The sequence below is a fragment of the Macaca fascicularis genome, chromosome 7 (assembly GCF_037993035.2).
Source record: "Macaca fascicularis isolate 582-1 chromosome 7, T2T-MFA8v1.1".
NCBI lineage: Eukaryota > Metazoa > Chordata > Mammalia > Primates > Cercopithecidae > Macaca > Macaca fascicularis.
The window spans coordinates 5,342,633-5,366,353 of record NC_088381.1 but is presented as its reverse complement, the minus strand read 5'-3'; the positions used below and the strand labels follow the sequence as shown (position 1 = coordinate 5,366,353).

At 40.7% G+C, this 23,721-nt stretch overlaps 1 protein-coding gene across 5 annotated transcripts in view; it reads left to right on the top strand.

Annotated features, from left to right (window-relative positions):
* MKRN3 (makorin ring finger protein 3) overlaps positions 1 to 10,901 on the top strand; it is a 65,767-nt gene extending 54,866 nt beyond the window's left edge. For 2 of the 5 annotated variants that reach the window (XR_012414708.1, XM_065547648.2), the window contains exons 2-3: positions 8,545 to 8,606; positions 9,889 to 10,901. Coding sequence is in view for 3 of the 5 variants with exons in the window: in XM_065547648.2 (XP_065403720.1) it covers positions 8,545 to 8,606; positions 9,889 to 9,964 (138 nt within the window). In the remaining 2 variants the exon portion in view is untranslated. Of the gene's footprint in view, positions 1 to 8,148; positions 8,248 to 8,544 lie in introns of all 5 variants that reach the window. The other 3 variants (XR_012414707.1, XM_073995363.1, XM_073995364.1) reach the window with 3 other exon arrangements.
* The last annotated feature ends 12,820 nt before the right edge of the window (positions 10,902 to 23,721 follow it).

The following is a 23,721-nucleotide window of genomic DNA, read 5'->3' as shown; positions in this document are numbered from 1 at the left end:
GAACACAATTTCGCTAGTGCAAATGGTCTTACGATGCTATGCATGCAAGCCTTTGGTTACTTTCAAGGCCCCCAAATGACACTGACACTGACTGGTGACTTTTCCAAATCAATTACACTTAGACCCTAGAGTTTTTAACCAGACAGTTTTACACACACACAAACACAAACACATACAATTCTTTCTCATACACACGCACCCACTTCTGCTTGTCTTCCATCTATTTCCCACGATTATCCTCTACCAGTCCTCTATTCAGAATTAATTTCTAGACCCTCGCTTCCATTTCTTCATTTTTTCTTTTTCTTACACCACTCTTATCAAATTCCTCTTCTTAGTACCTTATTTCTGCTAAACGCGATTCATGATTTTCTGTCACCATCTAAATCTGTGTGCAGTACTTGATCGTCTCTTTGCCTGGATTCCTTACCCTCATGTTTTCCCAGTGCCTCTGTGGTTCTTTTGAATCTTGTTTTTGAATTTTCTCTGTTGTAGGTCTTTCTTCCACTGCCTGCCTGAACTGGGATGCTTTCCAGAGTCCTCATGCCTGGCTCCTTTCTCGTCTGTCTACTCAGCCTTCAGCGTCTCAGTCCCATTCAGGGTTTCATCCACCGTCTGTGCTGACTCCCACATTTTTCTGTCCACTCATATTTGGAGCTAAACACAACCATATGTATGAATGCTTTCTGGAACATCCAAAAATACTGTCCAGAATGAAGCAATAAACAAACAAATAACAACAGCAAAGGACAACCACATCTACCTGTGTGACATTATTTCCTGGACATGCAATGCAAATGTCACTATCACAAATGGAATTTATCACTTCTGTGCCATCTCAAGATCTCCCCTTCTGTCTTCACTTTTCCGCCTAAAAACATCCATCTCTCATCCGGTTCCTCAAGCCAGAAAACTTGGCTCTATCATCATCTTCCTATGTCCCCCTTGACCTGGAGTGCAAGGTAATTAGCAAGTTCTGACTTCTTGAATTCTCCAATTCTGTCTTTTTTCTCCAACCCACTGCCACTGTCTTCATTTAGTTGGTTTCTGCTCTCTGCTGGATTGTTGCAACAGCTTGTGTCTGGCTCCCTTGCCATCTTAATTATCCCCATGCCAATTCATTCACTTTACCTAAGTCAGGATGATTTTTGTAACCTAAAGAGAAGGACTCTCTGTCCTGAGTATGTAGGATTAGAAAGTTTTGGAGTAACCGTACAGTTATCCAGGTGGAAAATTAACCAGTGTCCCTTGCCACAGTCATCTCCACTGAAATGCTGTATCCAGGGTGCCTGCCTTCTCACTGCCCAGAAGGACATGGTTTGGATGTAGCCTCCCGCCATGCAACAGCCATGGAATGGAGCTCACCTTTCCCATTACAGGTACTGATAATGTCTCACCTTCCCTCTACAAACCAAATAGCTAATAAACCACAAAGAATATTTCCGCTTTGATTTTCTGTAGAGTTCTGCCAGTTACCACAGAGAGATGTAAAATTTGGAATTTGGGACAGAAACTATGGGTTGTGCGTTTCGATCTCATTAGCACACGCCCATGTCCCATATCTGAGAGGCAGTCTCATGGGAAGATTTCATCATCTCGTAACTTGCATTTTCTCTGTCCCTTGCCACAGTCATCTCCCTTGAAATGCTGTATCCAGGGTGCCTGCCCTCTCCTTGTCTGCCCCCACTTCCCCTTGTTGTATAATGGGATCCTGGGCACCAAGCGGCTTTTATACCACCTCTTATGACCACGGCTTCTTAGTCACTTTTGCTTCAGCTCAGTTTAAGCTGATTTAGCAGTTGATGGAAAGAATGGTTAATTTGTTTTCCTAATTGTCTGCTAGCTCTGGAAGGGAAGGGGAGGAATGCATTTTCACCCTAAGGATAGTGAAGGAAGGGGTCTCCTTTATGAACGATAGATGGTTTTCTCTCTAAGAATCTGAACCCATACAAAGGCATCAAAGGCAACCCAGCCTAGTGCAAATGGTCTTACGATGCTATGCATGCAAGCCCTTGGTTACTTTCAAACCCCCCAGATGACACTGACACTGGTTGGTGATTTTTCCAAATCAGTTACACTTACGCCCTACAGTTTTTAACCAGAGCACTAAAAGATGGAAGGATTTAGGAGAATGAAGAGAAGGTTGTTATTTTATCTCTTCCAAAAAGTAAATTTGATTAAAACATTCAGAGACCTCCTGTTGCTATTAGAATGAATAAAGGCCAAACCTATTACTATAATGCATGTTCTCTTCCATTGTATTATTTCTTCGTGTTTCCAGATGTACTATTCTCTATTTCCAACCCCTTCTCATGAACACGTACATGTATGCACACACACGAATGCAAGCACACGTGAAGCTTTAGCAACAATGATCTTCTCTCAGTTCTTTAAATGCACCATACTTTCACCAGAATACATCATTCCTATCATTCTTGATCCTTCCCTGCCTTCTACTCTACCCCATTTCCTCCCACCCCATGCACTATGATCTCTCTCTTCTCTGGGCCTACATCCATGCTTTGCTTCTGTTTGGAACATCTCATCTCCATTATTGTAACATTCATTTGGCCAAGTTTCGATTTCAGTGACATTTCTGACAGATAACATTTCCTAACCTTCTTAAATTGATTAACTATCGCTGATTTGTGATTCTATAATCCATTGTACTTTCACTATCATTAAACTTATGTCATATTATGATTGCATTATATTGTCTACCTACCTATTACTTACTCTATCTTCCCTCCCACCCCTACTAGTCTGGGAACTCCAAAATACATAGATCAAGTCGTTTTGCTCACCATATACCTTATGCTATCCATGTCTTAGGTGACTTTTCACTTAACAGCCATCTCGCTTATCTAAGGATTGCTGCCGATACAAAGGATTAAGGCATAATACGTAAGTCTATACCATGTAATTTGCTCCCTCAAAGCTCAGTTGAGGCATAAACTTTAGGCTTTGGTTCCCCAGAATCGATACCCACCACCCTCTAACCACCAAATGGTCTATTCTAGATGGTGACATTGGGTTCATTGTTAGACACAGTGGCATCTTTGTGGTCAATTGGAAGATCTGGCGCATAAAAACTTTAACACAACTCATTGTTTCTGAAGAAGTTTCTAGGGACTTCATCTACGTTTTATAAACATTTGTCTCTGACCTGGTACAAACATAGAAAATGTACAGGCTTTGATGCCTGACTCTCATTGAGTTGAACAATAAATGGCTACTGAAAAGTTATTCATTTATTCAACACATTTTACTGAGAACTTACTATAAGTCACGCACTGCACTAAGAGCTGAGGCATAAATAATGTGGAAAGGAGACACTACTTTTGCCATCATAGAGCTTTATAGCCTAGTAGGAAAGACAACTACTTATCAGAGAACTCCAACAGTTATGGCATGTCCTATATAGCATGGACCATGTATGCACCCCTTTCCTGAATCAGAGGGTCCTTTTTTTTCTCTTTCCAACTTTTATTTTAGGTTCAAGGGTTTGTGCAGATTTGTTGAATGGGTGAATTATGTGTAACAGGGGTTTGGTGTACAGATTACTTTGACACCCAATTAATGAGCATAGTAACTGATAAGTAGTTTTTCAGTTCTCATTCTCCTCTCACCCTCCACTTTTAAGTGGGTCCTGATGTCTATTGTTCCCTTTTTAGTGTCCTTATGTACTAAATATTTAGCTACCATTTGTAAGTGAGAGCATCAGCGATTTCATTTTCTGTTCATGTGTTAGTTTGCTTAGGATAATGACCTCCAGCACCCTCCATGCAAAGGGCATTATGTTGCTCTTTTTTATGGCTGCATAGTATTCCACAGTGTATATGTACCATATTTTCTTTATCCAGTCAACAGTTGATGGGCATCTAGGTTGATTCCATGTTTTTGTATTGTGAATAGTGTTATGATGAACATACACATGCATATGCCTTTATGGTAAAATAAACTACATTCTTTTGGGTATATACTCAGTAATGGGATTGCTGGATCCAATGGTAGCTCTGTTCGAAGTTTTTTGAGAAATCTTCAAACTGCTTTCCACAATGGCTGAACTAATTTATATTCTCAACAGCATTGCCTTTTCTCTGCAACATCACCATGTGTTATTATTATTATTAATTTTTACTTTTTAATAATAGCCATTCTGGCTGGTATAAGATAGTATGTCATTGATGTTTTAATTTGTATTTCTTTGATGATTAGTGATGTTGAGCATTTTTTTCATATCCTTGCTGGCCACATGAATGTCTTATTTTGAGAAATGTCTGTTCACGTTCTCTGACCATTTTTTAATGAGATTGCTTGTTTTTTAACTTGTTGATTTGTTTAAGTTCCTTATAGACTCTGGATATTGGGCCTTTATTGGATGCATATTTTGTAAATATTTTCTCACATTTGTAAAAATAAATATGTGGCTTTATTTCTGGATTCCCTAACCTGTTCTGTTGGTCTTTGTATTTGTTTTTGTGTCAGTACCATGCTGTTTTGGTTACTGTAGCCTTGTAGTATAGTTTGAAGTTGGGTAGAGTGATGCCTCTGGCTTTGTTCTTTTTGCTTGGGATTGCCTTGGCTATTTGGGCTCTTTTCTGTTCCATATGAATTTTGGAATAGTTTTTTTTTCTAATTCTGTGAAAAATGTCCTTGGTAGTTTGATAGGAAAAGCATTGAATCTATAAATTGCTTTGGGTAGTATGGCCATTTTAACAATAATGATTCTTCCTACCATGAGCGTGAAATGTTTTTCCATTTGTGTTGTCTCTGATTTCTTTCAGCAGTGTTTTGTAATTCAAGTTGTAAAGGTCCTTCACCTCCCTGGTTAGCTGGATTTCTACATATATTATGTTTTTTTGTATGTTGATTTGACTCTCAGCTTGGATGTTATTGATGTATAAAAATACTACTGATTTTTGTACATTGATTTTGTATCCTAAAACTTTAAGTTGTTTATGAGACCTAGGAAGTTTTGGACAGAAAACATGGAGTTTCCTTAGGTATAGAATCATACAGTCTGTGAAGAGAAGATAGTTTGACTTCTCTTCCTATTGGAGCCTTTTATTGCTTTCTCTTTCCTAATAGCTCTGGCTGGGACTTCCAGTACTATGTTGAATAGAAATGGTGAGAGTGGGCATCCTTGTTTTGTTACAGTTCTCAAGGGGAATGCTTCCAGCTTTCGCCCATTCAGTATGATGTTGACTGTGGGTTTGTTACAGATGGCTCTTATTATTTTGAGGTATGTTCCTTCGATACTTATTTATTGAGGGCTTTTAACATAAAGGGATGTTGAATTTTACTGAGAGTCTTTTCTGCATCTGTTGAAATAATCATGTTTTTTTTGTTTCTAGTTGGTTATGTGATTAATCACATTTTTAAAAATTTGCATCTGTTGAACCAACTTTGCGTCCCAGGAATAAAGCCTACTTGAATGTGGTGGATTAGCTTTTTGATGTGCTGCTGGATTCATATTTTGCTTATATTTTGTTGAGGATTTTTACATTCATGTTTATCAGGGATATTGGCCTGAAGTTTTCTTTTTTCATTGTGTCTCTACTAGATTTTGGTATCAAAATAATGCTGGCATCACAGAATGAATTAGGGAGGAGTCCCTCCTCCTCTATTTTTTGGAATAGTTTCAGTAGTATTGGTACTACTGAATTTCTTTATATGTCTGATAGAATTCAGCTGTGAATCTCTCTGGTCCAGGACTTTTTGGGTTGGTGTTTTTTTAAATTACTGATTCAATTTTGAAACTTATTATTGGTATGTTCAAGTTTTCAATTTCTTTCAGACTCAATTCCAGGAATTTAATCATTTCCTCTAGGTTTTCTAGTTTGTGTACATAGAGGTGTTCATAATAGTCTTTGAGGATTTTTTTGTATTTCTTTGGGATTAGTAGTAATGTCCCCTTTGTCATTTCTGATTGTGTTTATTTGAATCTTTTTACTTTCTTTGTCTAGCTAGCAGTATACCAATCTTATTTATTGTTTTAACGAACAAGCTTTTGGTATCTTTGATATTTTATATGGTTTTTCTCATCTACGTTTCATTCAGGTCAGTTCTGATTTGGGTTATTTATTTTCCTCTGTTACCTTTGTTGTCAGTTTGCCCTTGCTTTTCTGTTCCCTTAGGTGTGATTTAGTTTGTTAATTTGAGATATTTCTAACTTTTACATGTAGTCATTTAGCACTGTAAACTTTCCTCTTAATACTGTTTAGCTGTGTCCCAGAGATTCTGGTATGTTGTATCTGTGTTTTCGTTAGTCTCAAAAAATGTCTTGATTTTTGCCTTAATTTTATTGTTTACCCAAATTCAGGAGTAGATTGTTTAATTTCCATGTAATTGTGTGGTTTTGAGAGATCTTCTTGGTATTGATTTCTATTTTTACCGCACTGTGTCTGACCATGTAGTTGGGATGATTTCATTTATTTTGAATTTGTTGAGAATTGCTTTGTGGCTTAGTGTGTGATTGATTATACAGTATATGCCATGGGCAACCGAGAAAAATGTATATTCTATTGTTGTTCTGTTAGGTCTGTTTGGCCAAGTGTCGAGTTTTAGGTCCTGAATAACTTTGTGAATTTTCTGCTTCTATAATCTATCTAATACTGTCAGTGGGGCGTTGACGTCTCCCACTGTTATTGTGTGGATATCGAATTGTCTTTTAGGTCTCTAACAAAATGTTTTTTTTTAATTGGGTGCTCCAGTGTTGGTTGCATATATATTTAAGACAGTTAAATCTTCTCATTGAATTGAACTCTTTATTATTATGTAATGCTCTTCTTTGTGTTTCGTGATCATTGTTGGTTTAAAGACTGTTTTATCTGAAAGAATAGCAACCTCTGCCCCTTTTTTTGTTTTCATTTGCTTTATAGATTTTTCTTCATGCTGAATCAGAGGCTACTTTCTGTAAGAGTCACTCTAAACTGACTGTGACTAGGTGCTTATTCTGCTACCAATTCCCACTGTATTCAAATAACTCACCCTTGGTCCTAGAATTATCTACAAGTGTCCAGAATCACTGGATACAAAACAAGGAAGGACAGATAAGCACAAGATGCTCAATGACTGATGGGCTGACTTCTCCCAAGAGAAAGTCCCAGGAGAAACAGACCTGAGCACTGAGTCAGGATCCTGCTATAAAAATGATTTGTGTGGCCGGGCGCAGAGGCTCACGCCTGTAATCCCAGCACTTTGGGAGGCCAAGGCAGGTGGATCACGAGGTCAGGAGATTGAGATGACCCTGGCTAACATGGTGAAACCCCGTCTCTACTAAAAATACAAAAAAATTAACCAGGTGTGGTGGCAGGCACCTCTTCCCAGATACTCGGGGGGAGGCTGAGGCAGGAGAATGGCATGAACCCGAGAGGCGGAGCTTGCAGTGAGCCCAGACTGCGCCACTGCACTCCAGCCTGGGCGACTGAGCGAGACTCTATCTCGAAAAAAAAAAAAAAAAAAAAAAAGAAAAAGAAAGAAAGAAAGAAAAAAAAAGGTTTGTGTTGTAAAAGAACATCCATTTGTATCCTATCATCAACCTCAGCTTTATCCTCATGTCTCAAGATCAAATTTTATCCATTCCTTTCTTTCTTCCATCAGCATGTTCTCTTCACCTCTTAGGGCCATTTTAAAACTAACTCTGTAAGTGTGAAACCGAATATTTCTTTTCATTGTCTTTTCAGATACCAAGTTTTACTCTTTGGAGTCAGAGTTCTGGTTGCTCCTTCAAAGTAGGTGACTCCTGTCTACAAGTGTGCTGATCCTCAGAGTACACATGGGAGAGAGGGAGAGGAAAAATGTGAAAAACCCAGATAAATATTTCAATGTATCATCAAGCCATGTGTCCTTTCTTGGTTCAGCATTGAAATGTACAGAAACATACTTCTTATTTCAGGGACTCCATTTCTATCCCATCTCACCTGAAAAGGTAGCAACTACAATTCTGTGCCATATATTTGCTCCCCTGGAATACTAATTCCCACTTGCTTCACAGACACATCACCAAGTACCAGCAAGATTCCATAATTCCTATGAGTCCATAACGGTAAAGTGCCTCCTTTTCCTTTCCAAATGAGAATTTTCACTATGGTTATTTCTCGCCTCCCCCCTATTGGCTGTTTGAAACATAATTTATCTTTTTAGTTCCTGGGTCCCTGACCTCGACAAACCACAGCAGGACTTGGTGGAGAAGACCGAGTGTAATTCTGAAATCCTGAACTTTGAGCTGGATTCAATACATAGGTGAATTTTGGATTGTCTCCTCTAGGGAGAGTGTGTTCAACATTTAAAAGGAAGGGTAAAGTGGATATTTGATAAACACAAGGGCTAACGTGGCAGAGGGAAATGCTGTGATTGCATCAAACCCTGTTTTCCCTTGGGCACACAGCTGCCCTACATTTACCATCCATAGCTGCAGTTAGTTGTGGTCACGCGACTGAATTCCAGCTAATATAGGTAGAAATAAAGTACTCCACTCCCAAATACAGTTTATAAAAATCTCTGACATAATCCTCCACCCTCTTTTACTTTCTCTGACAGGTGAACGGCATGGATTCTGAGAACCAGGAGGACAGCCAAGTCGTAAAAGGATTGGTGCCCAAGTGAGTCCTTGAATAGCTCATGGAACAGAACTTCTCAGTCTTCACTCCCCATTATCCATACTGAAGTGTACATGGTTAATTAATGTATAACTAAGCCACTGAGATTCGGGAGTTTCTTTGATTGCAGCTGGTGTTTAATTTCTGAATAACTAAGAAGGAATACATTTTTGAGGGCATGGTATTTGATCTGCAACCACCCATGGTTTTAGAGAAGAAGCAACTCATGTGGGAGTATGTGGGAACCAATTATTCCAGTTAGACAAACAACGTACCCAAAGCCCAAAGTCTGGGAGAATGTGTTTAAGAAACAAACACACAACAATGACAAAAAAATAATATACCTGGTTTCTAGTGAATGGAGGGGAGAGTGGTAGGAAATGAAGTTTATAAGAGGAATGTGGAGACCAGATCCCATAGGACTGTATAGACAGTGAAGAAGAGTTCACATTTCATTAAAATTGTGATGGAACCTCATTGGAACATTTTAAGTAGAGAAAATCCATGATCTTACTATGATACACATGTTTTTTTAAAAGATTAATTGAGTTACTCTTTGGAGAAAGAATTTTAAGGATACGGAGAGGATGACAAGGGACCAGTTAGGAGATAATAATCTTCCAGGCAAGACATGTTAGTGACTTAAACAAGATTATTATAATGGAAAGAGGAAAAATTGATACATCCCACTGAAACATTCAATTAATCAGGTCTAAAAATAATACGGACTATACATTCATGTAATAATTATATTAAGATATGTTGTGATTCACTTAAGATGATGGCAAAAATATTAAAGGGGAATATTAGGAAAAGTTATAGGAAATAATCACAAACCTTTTGAAAGGCCAAAAGATTACATAACTTGTCGCAATTGAACAGGCTAAAGGCAGCCGGTTCTTACTTTAGAGCATTAAGTCACAGGGTAAATACTAGGAACAATAGGGGATTCCCCAGTTAAGTGTGTTTACGGTACCTCCATTAACTAATCTTTAAGCCAAATGGCCCTCTGTCGGGGGGGGGGGTGGGGGGAGCGTGGGGGGTCGGGGTACCTGGCGGGGTGGGGGTGGGGGGAATGGGGGGGAGGTCAACCAGAGAAATTGCCCCCTAATGGTATTTACTTTAAACCATGGTACCTAAGCTCGTAAAACTACTCTCTTAACCATGTTAATTATCCTCCAGTGTGTTTACTCAAAGCTTCTGTTGTTAATTGTATACTAAATAAATGCCTGAAGTGCAAGCTGCTCCGGACCAGCAGCAGTGACAAACCTCTCTTGGTGTGCAGGCAGTTGGACACTCAGCTGGACTGGCAAAACAAAATATCTGTATGGAAATGTACATTTTATTCATCCGTCGTTTGAGTCAGGGTGTGCGGGCAAAATTCCGCAGCTAATGCCCTCTGCTAAGACGCCACAGCTCCACCGGGCCCCCGTGTAACGCGCAGAACCACAAAGATACAGTACAATGGTTACGTTAACAAAACATATGGGTCATGAATTCTGTTATGTTCAGGACAGTTATAGACAGTCTGCAGGGAGGCCTAGTTTTAGCTTTTGTAGACTTAGTATCAATGTAGTGAAGCCTGTAAAAGTTGTTCACAGTAGTAAATACAAAAAGCTGTTGTTTGATGTAGTGGCCACTAGATGGCCCGATAAACTCTACTTCACAGACCTTGGAGCTAGAGACAAGTGACTGCAGTTTGTTGCTGAAGACTATATAGTATAAAAAGTCTTTGTTGTTGTTATTGTGAATGGAAAATAATTATCGACATTATACAAATTAAACAGGTTCATATCGAAGAGGCTCTGCTATAGAGTCCTACAAAATGGAATTAAATAAAATTTCTCTGATCTAGAAAAACACTCATTTTAGAATGAAAAATAGTGATATGCATGTGTGCAAAATGTGTAATCTTACTCTCGGGCTTCAGTTTCGTGATTTTAGATCACTTCCCTCTTTTTTGTGAGAAAAGACAGCTCCTAGACACTCATATTTCAAACTGTGTAAATACTGAATAATACAATGAAGAAAAGAGTCTAAAACAAGGACTCGCTGTGCACTGTTCACAGGTTCTTGAACATGTTTTATAAGGTATTCTTTTGCTTACTTATGAACTTGGTTATTTGTGTTTATTTGTTGAATTGTAAGAGTTCTTTGTGTATTTGGGTGCAAGTCCTTTATCAGATACGTGATGTGCAAATATATACTCCAAGGCTGAAGCTTGTCTCTTCATTCCCTCAAGAGTTAATTTCACAGATGGAAAAAACAATTTTAATAAAGTCCAATTTATCAATTTTTTATGGGTTGTGTTTTTTATAGTATCTAAAAATTCATCAACAAACTCAAAGCCATGCAAATTTCTCCCGTTTTCCTCTAAGAGTTTTATCCGTTTGCATTTTATATTTAGTTCTATAATCCACTTTGAGTCACTTTTTGTGTAAGATGTGAGATCTGTGTGAAAGTTCACTTTTTGAATATGGACATCCGATTTTTCCACCATCATTTGTTAAAAAAGTATTCTCTTTTTTTTCTTTTTTATATGGAGTCTTGCTCCATCGCCCAGGCTGGAGTGCAGTGGCGCGATCTTGGCTCACTGCAAAATCCGCCTCCCGGGTTCACGCCATTCTTCTGCCTCAGCCTCCCGAATAGCTGGGACTACAGGCACCGCCACCACGCCCGGCTAATTTTTTGTATTTTTAGTAGAGATGGGGTTTCACCATGTTAGCCAGGATGGTCTCGATCTCCTGACCTCGTGATCCACCCGCCTCTGCCTCCCAAAGTGCTGGGATTACAGGCATGAGCCACCGCGCCTGGCAAAAAAGTATTATTTCACCACTGAATTGCCTTTGCACCTTTGCCACAAATCCATTGACAGTATTTGTGTTCATTCATTTATGGGTTTTCTATTGTACTCCATTGATCTATGTGGCTACTCTTTCACCAGCGTCACGCTGTCTTGATTTTAGAGGGAAAGCATTCTTTCTCTAATCATTTAGAATAAAGTTAACTGCGCATTTTTCATATAAACACTTTATTAGGTTAAGGAAGATCCCTGCTATTTCTGGTTTTCAAGTCTGTATATCGTGAATGGGTGTTGAATTTTGTTGGGTGGAGTGTATCTTCTACATCTATTGACATGATCATATGTTTTCTTATTTATACTGTTAATAGGATGAATTATATACATCAGTATTTATAAATGTTGAATCAGCCTTGCCTTCCGGGAATGAACCCCATTTGGTCACATTATATTTTTCCTCATATGTATCGCTGGATTTGATTTGTTAAAATATGTTAAGGAGATTTGTGTCTCAATTAATCAGAGGTATTGCTCCACAGTCTCCTTTTTCGGTAATGTCTTTATATGGTTTTGGTTAATGCTAGCTTTATAAATGAATCAGGTAGTGTTCATATGAATATGCTGGCTTCATAAAATGAGTTAAGTAGTATTCCAACCTCATACTTTCCAGAAAAAAAAAAAGTGTTAATTTGTACTAGTTCTTTTTAAAAACTTGGTAGAGGCTGGGCGCAGTGGCTCATGCCTGTAATCCCAGCACTTTGGGAGGCCAAGGCAGGAGGATCACGAGGTCAGGAGATCGAGACCATCCTGGCTAACATGGTGAAACCTCGTCTCTACTAAAAATACAGAAAAAATTAGCCGGGCGTGGTGGCGGGTGCCTGCAGTCCCAGCTACTCGGGAGGCTGAGGCAGGAGAATGGCGTGAACCTGGGAGGCGGAGCTTGCAGTGAGCCGAGATCACACCACTGCACTCCAGCCTGGGCGACAGAGCGAGACTCCGTCTCAACAACAACAGCAACAAAAATATTGGTAGAATTCATCTGGGCCTGGTGTTTTAGGAAGACATTTCTCCTTGAGTGAGTTTTGGTAGTTGGTCTCTTTCAAAGAACGGCCTCATTTCATCCAGGTCATCAAGTTTATGACACAAGAAGGCTGGAGTGGCGCTGGACTGGGTGCACTTCCCTCCCCCAAGATGGGATGAGATTTCGGTATTCCTGTCTAAAGCTTGCTCTCAGAGCTTCCTCTAGCCTAAGGTGCCCAGTGGCTTCTGTTCTGTATCTTACATCCTGTATCTCCCTGGAGTAACCTTCTCCCTGGATTTCAGGGTGGCAGGTTGCCCCGTAACCTTAGTTCCCTGATGGGTTTAAAAAAAAAACTCATTAAATTTCTATTCAACCATATTTTTCTTCATTTGAAGACAGAAATGATACTTTCATGCCCTTTATATGTCAGATTAAATAAGTTGATTTTTTAATTAGTACGATAGGGATGCATAAAACCCGAATTGAAAATGTGAGATATTGCTAAGAAGCCTTTCACGAGACCTTGGTTTCAGACAGGATATTTCACCATACCATCTTCTGAAAAGATCAGGGAGTTAGCAGCGTCACTATGTGACTACGAGTTTCCTTATAGCATTTCTTTGTACTTCCCGGTTATCAGAAGCCTCACAATCAAAGCTTGCAGACTTTAGTACAGCAGTGGAGTTGCAGAAGTGTTCTCTCAGGATTCAACATGAGCAGTGACGATGGACCATGTCTCTGACAAACTTTATCTTTCTAGGCCTCAGCACACACCCCTAGGAAGGGCACCCTGGGATCTGGTGGCTCCTACTTGCCTAGAGCCCAGGAGTTTGTTTCAGTCAGCACTATACTCTGTACACACCTTCCAGGCTTAGGAATGCAACTAGCACTAGCTACCCTTTCATAAAACATCACATAAACCTTTCAGGAAATTCTACAATCCAGATCTGATTCGTTTTGGCACCTGTTTCGTAGAATCAGTCCATACAAACTCTGTAAAGACAAGTGGCTCACCTGCTTTTTCAGAATTATTTAAATGCATCCAAAGATTTCCCCCCCATACCTTGAAATAGCTGTCTCCAGTATCAGACAAAATCGGGTGCTTTTAAGGTGGTACGGCCGTAGGCTAAAACAATTTTAACAAAAACAAAAATCGACAACTGGGATATAATTAAACAAAAGAGCTTCTGCATAGGAAAAGAAACTGTGAACAGAATAAACAGACAAATTACAGCCTCCAGAATGGGGGAGAATATTCACAAACTATGCATCTGACAGAGGTCTAATATTCAGAATCTATACAAATCTTGATTTTAGACAGTTTATTTCAGACAGTTTATTTCAGACAGTTGTTGTTGAATTGAGCTTAAATAACTCAAAAAGCAACAAACAATGCCATTACAAAGTGGGCAAAGGTCATGAACAGACAATTCTCAAAGGAAGACGTATGAAAAAATGCTCAACATCACTAATCATCAGAAAAATGCAACTCAAAACCACAATGAGATTCCATCTCAAAGCCGTCAGAATGGCTACTATTAGGTTGGTCCAAAAGTAATTGTAGGTTTTGTTATTACTTTCAATGGTAAAAACCATATTAAAAAGTCAAAAAATAAACGATGCTGGAGAAGTTGTGGAGAATAGGGAACACGTATACACTACTAGTGGGAATGGAAATTAGTTCTGTCACCGTGGAAAGCAGTTTGGAGATTTCTCAAAGAACTTAAAACAGAGTTACCATTCCATCCAGAAATCTCATTACTGCGTGTATACCCAAAGGAAAATATATCATCTACCAGAAAGACACACGTACTTGTATGTTCGTCACAGCACTATTCACAACAGCAAAGACATGGAGACAACCTAGATGCCCATTAATGGTGGACTGGATAAAGAAAATAAAGTACATATAACCATGGGATACCATGCAATCATAAAAAGAACAAAATCTTGTCCTTTACAACAACATGGATGGAGCTGGAGACCATTATCCTAAGCGAACTAATGCAGGAATAACCAACCAAACACCTTCTAAGTGGGAGCTAAACACTGAGTGTGCATGGACATATGATGGGAACAATGGACACTGGTGATGACTAGAGGGGGAGAGAAGGAGCAAGGGTTAATACACTACCTTTTGGGTGCTGTGCTCACTACATTCATGACAGGATCATCCATACCCCAAACCTCGGTATCATGCACCTTACCCATGTAACAAACATGCACATGTACCACCTGAACATAAAATAAAAAGTGAAACAAAATAAAATAAGATGAAATAAAACTACTACTAATTTTGAATAATGGTTTTTCTTAATGATTTTAAGGAAAATACATCCCTTGGGTGTATCTTTTCTTATGAGGTCCAAAAACTTCTAAGAATATCACATCATCCTAGAAATGGGGTGATGGTCACTTCCTTCTCTGCTAAGGTATGGGAAAAGTGGTCAATATGGTGCTAAGGGCAGCTGGCCCCAGCAGCACTGACCAGTTGCATCAACCTGGGTTCACTCGTTGTTCAGCCTGCTCATAACCACTTGCTGAGCTTCCTGAGGGATCCTTCCTGGAAGCCATAGGCAAACATATTATATACTAACCCATAATCAGTTAAAAGGACAACAAAGCAAATTAAGTCTCCAATTCCTTGCTCTTTACTCTATTCATTTAACTCAAATTAATCTCCCCAAACAAGCCAGTCATTTATCCCAAACTTTGACAAGACTGGTTTTCCAAATCAAAGTCCAGTCGCCCCAGAAGCCTAAACAGGGAGTGGCATATCCGAGGGGAGAGAACCACAGAAAAGCAGTGACAAGAGGCAATGCCAGACTTTTGAAACCACTCTCAGAGAAGTCACAGTCACACTGGAGCAGAGGACCGGGAGACAGATCACGAGAAGCAGAGAACAGCAGCACCAGTGTTCTTAACACTGGCTCCAAAGTGGTTCCAGCTGGCTTTAGATTCCAGCATCGCCGGTTAAGTGACCTGCAGAAATGCACTCAACTCACAAGCTTCAGCATCATTTATAAAATGGGAACAAACACCTTCCAGGGTTTTTGAGAAGATTGAATGTGATACTCCATGAAATATGTCTACCATGTGTTGCCATGCAATACAAGTATGATAAACACACGTGAGAAAATGAGTCTGGGGTTCGTATGTTTGGAAGATTTGTAAACTGTTTCACGTTTATAGTGGCTGCAATTATTTTCCTTCATTCTCTACCACTTTTGGATTTTCAGAGATACTGCTTTCAGGCCGTGGGACTCTCCCAAGTTCTTGGCCTGACATGGGAAGCCCACAGCTGTGACTGACTCCACTCTCACACCCTGCACTAGGCAGATTGGAAATGTGCACCCTAAGGTGGGGATTGAACTCAGTAACTCAGTGCCAGAACTCCGAGCATGCAATTGCAGAGCATGACAGAAAGAGCCTGAGCATGGGCTGGGTGCAGTGGCTCACACCTGTAATCCCAGCACTTTGGGAGGCCAAGGCAGGTGGATCATGAGGTCAGGAGTTCGAGACAAGCCTGGCCAACATAGTGAAACCCCATCTCTACTAAATATACAAAAATTAGCCAGGCATGGTGGTGCATGCCTGTCATCCCAGCTACTTGGGAGGCTAAGGCAGGAGAATTACTTGGACCAGGGAGGCGGCGGTTGCAGGGAGCCCACTGCAGTCCAGCCTGGGTGACAGAGCGAGACTCCATCTCTGGGGCGGGGGATGGGGGTGGGAGGGGGGCGGGGGGAGAAAGATCTCAGCACAACTGCACGGTGGGAGTAAAGAGGATGTTCCTCAGCCGTGGAGAAATGCAATGCATGCCACTATCCCCCAGTACAAAACACTGTCACACAAAATGAGGATATGCAGGCTCACAAAGGAGCATGGCTGGCGCACCCTCGGGTAAGGTACCACACCCTCACTCTCAGGGGAGGTGGAAGGAATCCTATGTGCACACTTACACCTGCTGCAACCATTAAGCCTCTGAGTCTCACATACTATGTAAAAAAACAAGGGCTGAAAGTAAACATGATTCAGAAGTGAATCAAGCTTCGTTGTAATTCATGGTCGTTGGTTATGGTAATAATGTTTCTGCATGGTATTTTACCTTCAAAAAATTTCTATTCGAGTAAAATTGACTGGGGAGATGAGATATTCCAGCTCATGTTTGTCTTGAGGTTACTTAGAGCCTCCCCAGCACCCACCTGACCTAGGGACTCTACAAAAGTCAAAGAAGTGGTGCTGGTGCATGAAACCAGGAATCTACAGCTACTTGGAGGAGAAGCACATAACTTTTTGCCCAAATCAGACTGTGGAATAATTAGGATCAATTAACATGCTTGTAGCTATAAGTAAAATAAAACTCAACTAAAATTACTTTTTAAATGCCCTACAGGTAGGGCATTCCAGGATTTCTTGATACAGTGGCTCAACCAGATCACTGAAGCCATGGGTGCTCTCTGCCTTTGTTCCTGAGATCTTTGGTGATGTTTCTTTCATGACTGTGTGTTACTAGAGCAGTTCCAGGAATCCCATGCAGGTATTAGAGCATTCAGTGCTGAAGACAAACTATTTTCTTTTCTTTTTTCTTTTTTTTTTTGGCAGAGTCTCGGTCTGTCACTAAGGCTGGAGTGTAGTGACTGGCACAATCTTGGCTCACTGCAACCTCCGCCTTTCAGGTTCAAGCGATTTTCCTGCCTCAGCCTCCCCAGTAGCTGGGTTTACAGGTGTCCACCACCATGTTTGGCAAATTTTTTGTGTTTTTTTGTAGAGACGAGGTTTCACCGTGTTGGCCAGACTGGTCTCGAACTCCTGACTTCAGGTAATCCGCCTGTCTTGGCCACACAAATTGCTGGGATTACAGGCGTGAGCCACCATGCCCGGCCATCTCTTTTTAAAACAATGCTTTTATTATGGAGGAAAATATCTCCAAACCCTTCCGACTAGATTTTGCCACATGTGCGTGAATGGAGGATGATACTTGAATTTATTGTGATTAAACTGACCCTGGATGAAGGAAGGGATTAACTTTAATGAATAAATTGGACAGTAAACATCCTTACAAAATCAAGTCTCTGTCAGCAAAGAAGGAGATGGGATCGAGTGGAAAGAGTGGAAATGGGAAGCAACAGAGAATGCTACACACACTTACTTAATGCTTTTTTTTTCTTTTTTTTTTTTTGAGACAGAGTCTTGCTCTATTGCCCAGACGGGAGTACAGTGGCATGTGGTGCCATCTCAGCTCACTACAACCTCTGCTTACCAGGTTCGAGTGATTCTCCTGCCTCAGCCTCTCGAGTAGCTGGGTATTTAGGCACTTGCCGCCACACCTGGCTAATTTTTTTGTATTTTTTGTAGAAACAAGGTTTGGCCATGTTGACCAGGCTGGTCTCGAACTCCTGACCTCAAGTGATCCACCTGCCTTGGCCTCCCAAAGTGCTGGGATTACAGGCGTGAGCCACCAAGCCCCATTTCTCATTAATGGGGTATCGGGGAGGATGGAGTTGGATTCTGTCTAAAAGATAAAAAAAGTTTTCTCCTAACATGAAATTGACAAGCATGAGTGTCTGAGTACCAGCAAAATAAATTTTAAGATTATTTATGCAATATCTGCATGGAATATTTTTCCCCAATACACCCTCTACAGATGATCACACTCAGTTTCCAATTCAATTGTGAATTGGAGAATAGGAGATTGGATAAAGCAGTTACCCAAAAGAGAAAAGCCTAAGTAATGACAATAGTGGTCATTGCCTACTTTACGGAAATGCGTGGGGAGGCAGACTAAGCTCAGTAGAAAAGGCATCAGGTAGATTGGACTGATTAAGGGAATTTTGTAGTCAGGCTGTGGCTTTCTAGATTTTTATACCTGCTGCCTTATCCTAGCCTATTCAACTCTGATATTCACTCTGGTCCAGGCACACTTACTCTGTTCCGGGCACACTTAAAATTGTCATCTTCCCAATCCATGAATATCCCCTCCTATGAGACCACACACAAAAAGCCGCCGAATAACCTACAATCACCAGCCAAAAGACCACAAAAGGAGAAACCGAGCAAGACAGAAAACTTTTGGAGGCTAGTCTCCCTACTTGAAGACAAACCCCCACAGGAAAACTTGTGGCCCCACCTCGACCCACTCAGCAGGCCAGAGGGGAGAGCCTAGACTTCCACCCTGTCCTGGTGAGGCCGAGGTAGCCCTCCCCTGCTGGGGTGCTGTCAGGGTGAGAATCTGGGACTTTCACCTTCACCGGGCAATAACAAGCCTCCACGGTGTGGTGTCCATGGAGACAACCTGGGGAGCTTGAACTTTGACCTTCCTGCACCTTCCCTGCTGGGGTGCTGTTAAGGGATGCCAAGTGAGAAGACTTCCCGTGCTAATGAGGCCTGCCTCCCCATTTTCTGTCCTTGGAGTTCACAGGGGAGCAATGAAAAGGGGCCTCTTCCCCTCTGAGCAGGGTGGTGTCAGCAAAGGCAGGGTGCAGAAGCTGAATTTTACCCCAGCTCTGAGCTAGAGAGCACACCCTCCGCACACTGGGTGTCCACGGAGTCCACCTACGGGTCCTGGACTGGTGCCCCTACCAGGCACTACCGAGGCGGGGTCCTTATTTCCCACCCATACAGTCTCCTAGAAAGGAAAGTCTGTTGAAAGAGAAGATTGTAATTAGATCCAGAGTCTCATAGCACAATACCCAAAATATTTAGGATACAATAAAAAGTCACTTTTCACACCAAGAACCAGAAAAATCTCAACTTGAATGAGAAAAGAAATCATCAGAAACAAATGCTGAAATGATGCAAATGTGCTTCACTGAGAAATTGTACACATGCTTTCTGAAGAACAGAAATCTCCATGCCCAGACGGTTTCACTGCAGAATTCTACCAAATGTTTACAAAGGAATTAGCACCAACTTTACACAGTCTCTTTCAGAAAACAGAAAAGAAGGGAACAATTTATTTTATAAAATTAGTAGTGCCCAGATACCAAAATCAGACAAAAACAATGCCAAAAAAAGGCAAACTATGAACAAATATTCTTTTTGAATGTGGATATAAAAATCCTAACGAAATATTAGTAAAGAGGATTCAGCAATTACATACATATAAAATTATCAAATTGTGTTTATTCTAGAAATAAAAGGATGATTCAATGCTAAAAGATAAATGAAAGTAATCCACCATATTGACAGGCTAAAGAGAAAAATATCACATCATCATAGCAATCAATGCAGATAATACATTTGACAAAACTTCATCCCCACTCACGATAAAAAGAAAAAAAATACCTCTAAGAAAAATAGAAATAGAAGGGAACTTTCTCAACTTGATATAAGGTACCTACACAAAACCTACAGCTAACATTATACTTCATAGCAAACAACTGAATGTTTTCTTCCTAACATCAGGAATTCATATCTGCTCTCACCACTCCTATTCAACATATCACAGGGAATCCAGCACTATAAGGGACTTTTTACTTTAAAATGTATACAAATAGGAAAGGAAGAAATAAAACTGTCTCTATTTGCAGATGACACAATGGTCTGCAAAGAAAATTCCAAAGGATATATGAAAAATCCTAGAACTAATATGTGAGTTCACACAGTGAAAGCTACAAGATCAACATACAAAACTCAACCATTTTGAGTTTTGAGTTGAATAGGTGGAAACTAAAATTTAAAATATAATATAGGGCGGGGCATGGTGGCTCACACCTGTAATCCCAGCACTTTGGGAGGCCAAGGCAGGTGGATCGCCTGAAGTCAGAGGTTCAAAACCAGCCTGTCCAATGTGGTGAAACCCCATCTCTACTGAAAATATAAAAATTAGCTGAGTTAACATGGTGAAACCTCGTCTCTACTAAAAATACAAAAAATTAGCTGGGCGTGGTGGTGGGCACCTGTAGTCCCAGCTACTTGGGAGGCTGAGGCAGAAGAATGGCGTGAACCCGGGAGGCAGAGCTTGCAGTGAGCCGAGATTGTGCCACTGCACTCCAGCCTGGGTGACAGAGCGAGACTCCGTCTGAAAAAAAAAAAAAAAAAAAAAAATTGGATTTCTCATACACTGCTGGTGGAAATATAAAATGTTACAGCCCCTCTGGAAAATAGTTTGAAAAGCTCTTTGAATAAGTAACCATAGATCTATCAAATGATACAGCAATTACGGCCATAGACATTTGCCACAGACAAAATGTGGATGGTTGTCAAGGGCATGATGCTCAGTGAAAGACGCCAGTCTCAAAGGTATTATTGCTTTTAGAGCACATTCTTGAAATTACAAAGTGATAGAGATGCAGATCAGAGTAGTGATCGCCAGAGGTTAAGGATGGAGGGAAAATAGATGGACACAGCTATAAAGGAGTAGCATGGGAGAAATCTTGGTGGGGGTGAAAGAGTGCTATATCTTGATTGCAGTGCTGGTTACACTATCTACACACGTGATAAGACGGCATTGAGCTGAGCTGAACGTGCAGATGGTACAATGTCCATGTCCTTGATGTACTACAGTTTTACAGGGTCTAAACAATGGGGGAAACTAGATTAAGGGTACATGAGATTACCCTGCATAGTTTTTGCAACTTCCTGTGAATCTATGATTATTTCAAAATAGAACGTTTTTGAGGCTGTCTCGCAGGAGCCAACAGGGCCAATATTTCGATTCCACATCTTTGGGGCCCCATCCAGCGGGCTGTTTCAGGGGAAGATTCTGAGCCATTGAGGAGCAGCTCCAGGAAGTCTCCTGGGTCTAGAAAATGTTCTGTAGTGATTGCTGGTGGACTGGATATCATCAGTCCTCTGTTAACAGCGGTTCACAAGCTGAATTCCCTCAGAACAAGAGGTAGCACAGAAAGCAAATCTCATTTGGAGGTGAATGGGCAGCTTGCAGAGCCAGACCATTTGCACAAAGAAGGACATGCCACTGACACAGCCAGGATGATCTATTTAGTGTCTCTAATAAGAGCAGGAGGAGGCTGATAATGAAGAAGGCTCGTCATAAGTGTCATCTGTTAAACAAAAGGAGGCGGATGTAACTTTCAGAATGTCGACAGATTAGAGGATTGTACTACTGCGCTAGTAGTGTTGTATGTGTCCCTAGGTGGAATTCACAATGGAACCCTCTGGGAGATTTGAAAGAACAAATTTGCTTGCACACAGGAAAATGTAGCTTGGGCCCTTTGTATCAGGGACTTTTTCCCTTTAGGACCCTCCTGGTGGCCTGCTTAGGCTTTCAGTTCAGAATCCGAGGAATTCTTTGAACTGTCCAGCAGAGGGACCCCTGGCCTCGTTTGTAGATTTCTCTGTAGGTAACTACTCTAACCAGCTGTTCCTGGACCCCCCCACGTGTGGAAGGTGAGCTGAGGGGTGCTGCACCTTACTCTGAGGAACACTGAAGGCCTTGACATGCTTTAGGCGGGGAGAGGCATTATGAGGTGCGCACAGCTGTGTGGCGGCGGCACAGAGGCCACTGAGCAGCCAATGTGGAGATTTGATTAAGGGGCAGTGCTGGAGGCAGAGACCATGAAGAAGGAAACTGCCAAGTTCAGGCAGGACACCGTGTCCACAGGGATGGAGAGGAGAAAAACACTGACTGGACAAAGTGCGAAACCGGTAAGACCTGACAACCGATCAAATCAGGGAGAAAAAGATGCCCAGGTTTCCAGCCCGGGCAGCTAGGGGCAGGGGCGCCGGAATGATGTATCCTTTCGAGTATCAAGACCGTCGGTGTGAATTGCCGAGTTCTGGGGATGCCTGTAACTCTGAGGGCAAACCAATAATGTGGGCTACATGCCCAGTAAAATGGGTATTACTGCGGCCACAGGGCCCCGGCACCTGAATCTAGAAAGTGCTCCGTCAGTCACAGCCACAATCCTTAACTCTTGTTTGCTGACAAGTTTGATTCACTGGTGGTTTTCAAAAACCACCGGTCCTTTCCTCTGTTGCTCTCAGGAGTAATGTCTTTGAGTAAAATTATTCCAAAATTCAGATCATCTTCTTAAGACAAATATCCTAAAATATTAACTTGCTTGTAGTTGAACACTCTACATAGGAGTACACTGAATTTCATCACTTTGAGAACTATTTTGCACTTTTTCTTCACTAGAAATAATATGTTTTGCTGGGATCATTTATGGCTTTGGCAAGAGTGTGCTAACACCTAGTTTTAAAATTTTCAGGCACAGATTGCACACATCTCTACAGCCCATAATAGTGGATGCTGAGCCTTCCATTTTCTGTGTGTTGAAACAACTGCAAGTTGTTTTCTGAGGAAGGCTGTGTTTTTTTCAGCAGAAACTCGCTGTACTTCCTGATACTAGGTTTATATTGCGGAGGGGGGCATGTACACACCCTGATAAATCTCCCACATGTTCATAAACAGCTTTCTCTATGAAGAAGTCTTTGCCTTCTCTGCAGATTGTTCTCATTCAACATATTCCCAAATGAAGAATTTGTAGGTAAAATAGTAGTAATTTGTTAAAGCATTTTGAAGACAGAATTGGCTGCATTGATTTCCAGGCAAATTGTAATAACTTATACTTTCATTGGTTGTGTATAACGGTTCCAGTTTCATAACAATATCATTGATGTTGGACGTTGCATGAGGTTTTAGTTTAATCTATGCCAATTTAATAAATGAAAACTAGAATATAGATTTAATATCTCTATCTTTAAATATTAGTGAGGTGTAACACTTTCAACATTTACTTGCCATTTTTTTTTTCATGTGATATGTTTTGCCTATTACTAGGTTTGGGCTTTTTGCTCAATTTTATAGTAAAAAAGATTTGTACTACATTTTCTGCATCTTAGCACTTTCAAATAAGTGGGATTTGAATTCGTTCCCACTGTTTTTTATCCCGTATTTTTCTATATTCCTGGTCTTTGTTTTCTGCTTTTCACTGTCCTTTTAGCTGCTCTTTCTTAAAATTTTCAGTTGAATAACTAGTTTACTCGTTGGTAATGAACAAATTTTTCACTGTTACAATTTGTATCTCATTACAATATAAACATATTCAGGTTTTCAGTCCTTGGCATTACTTAAAGAAGGCCATTAGATGTGTGTCATGTGTGAGAGTGAGGTTTGTAGCTGAGAAGTAAGCCTCTCTACCGTGGAGCAGAACCAGCCCCCCTTAAGTATGGCACCGAAGTCCCATGATGCTACTTCCCAAATTTGGTTCCACAAAGAGCATCTTGCTCAGGCATTCCATGAGTTTATGGTCTGGAGAAAACTTTATAAGCAATCATAAATGAACTAAACACAAACAAGAAATACTAGACCAATATGCCACTTTACTGGGCCA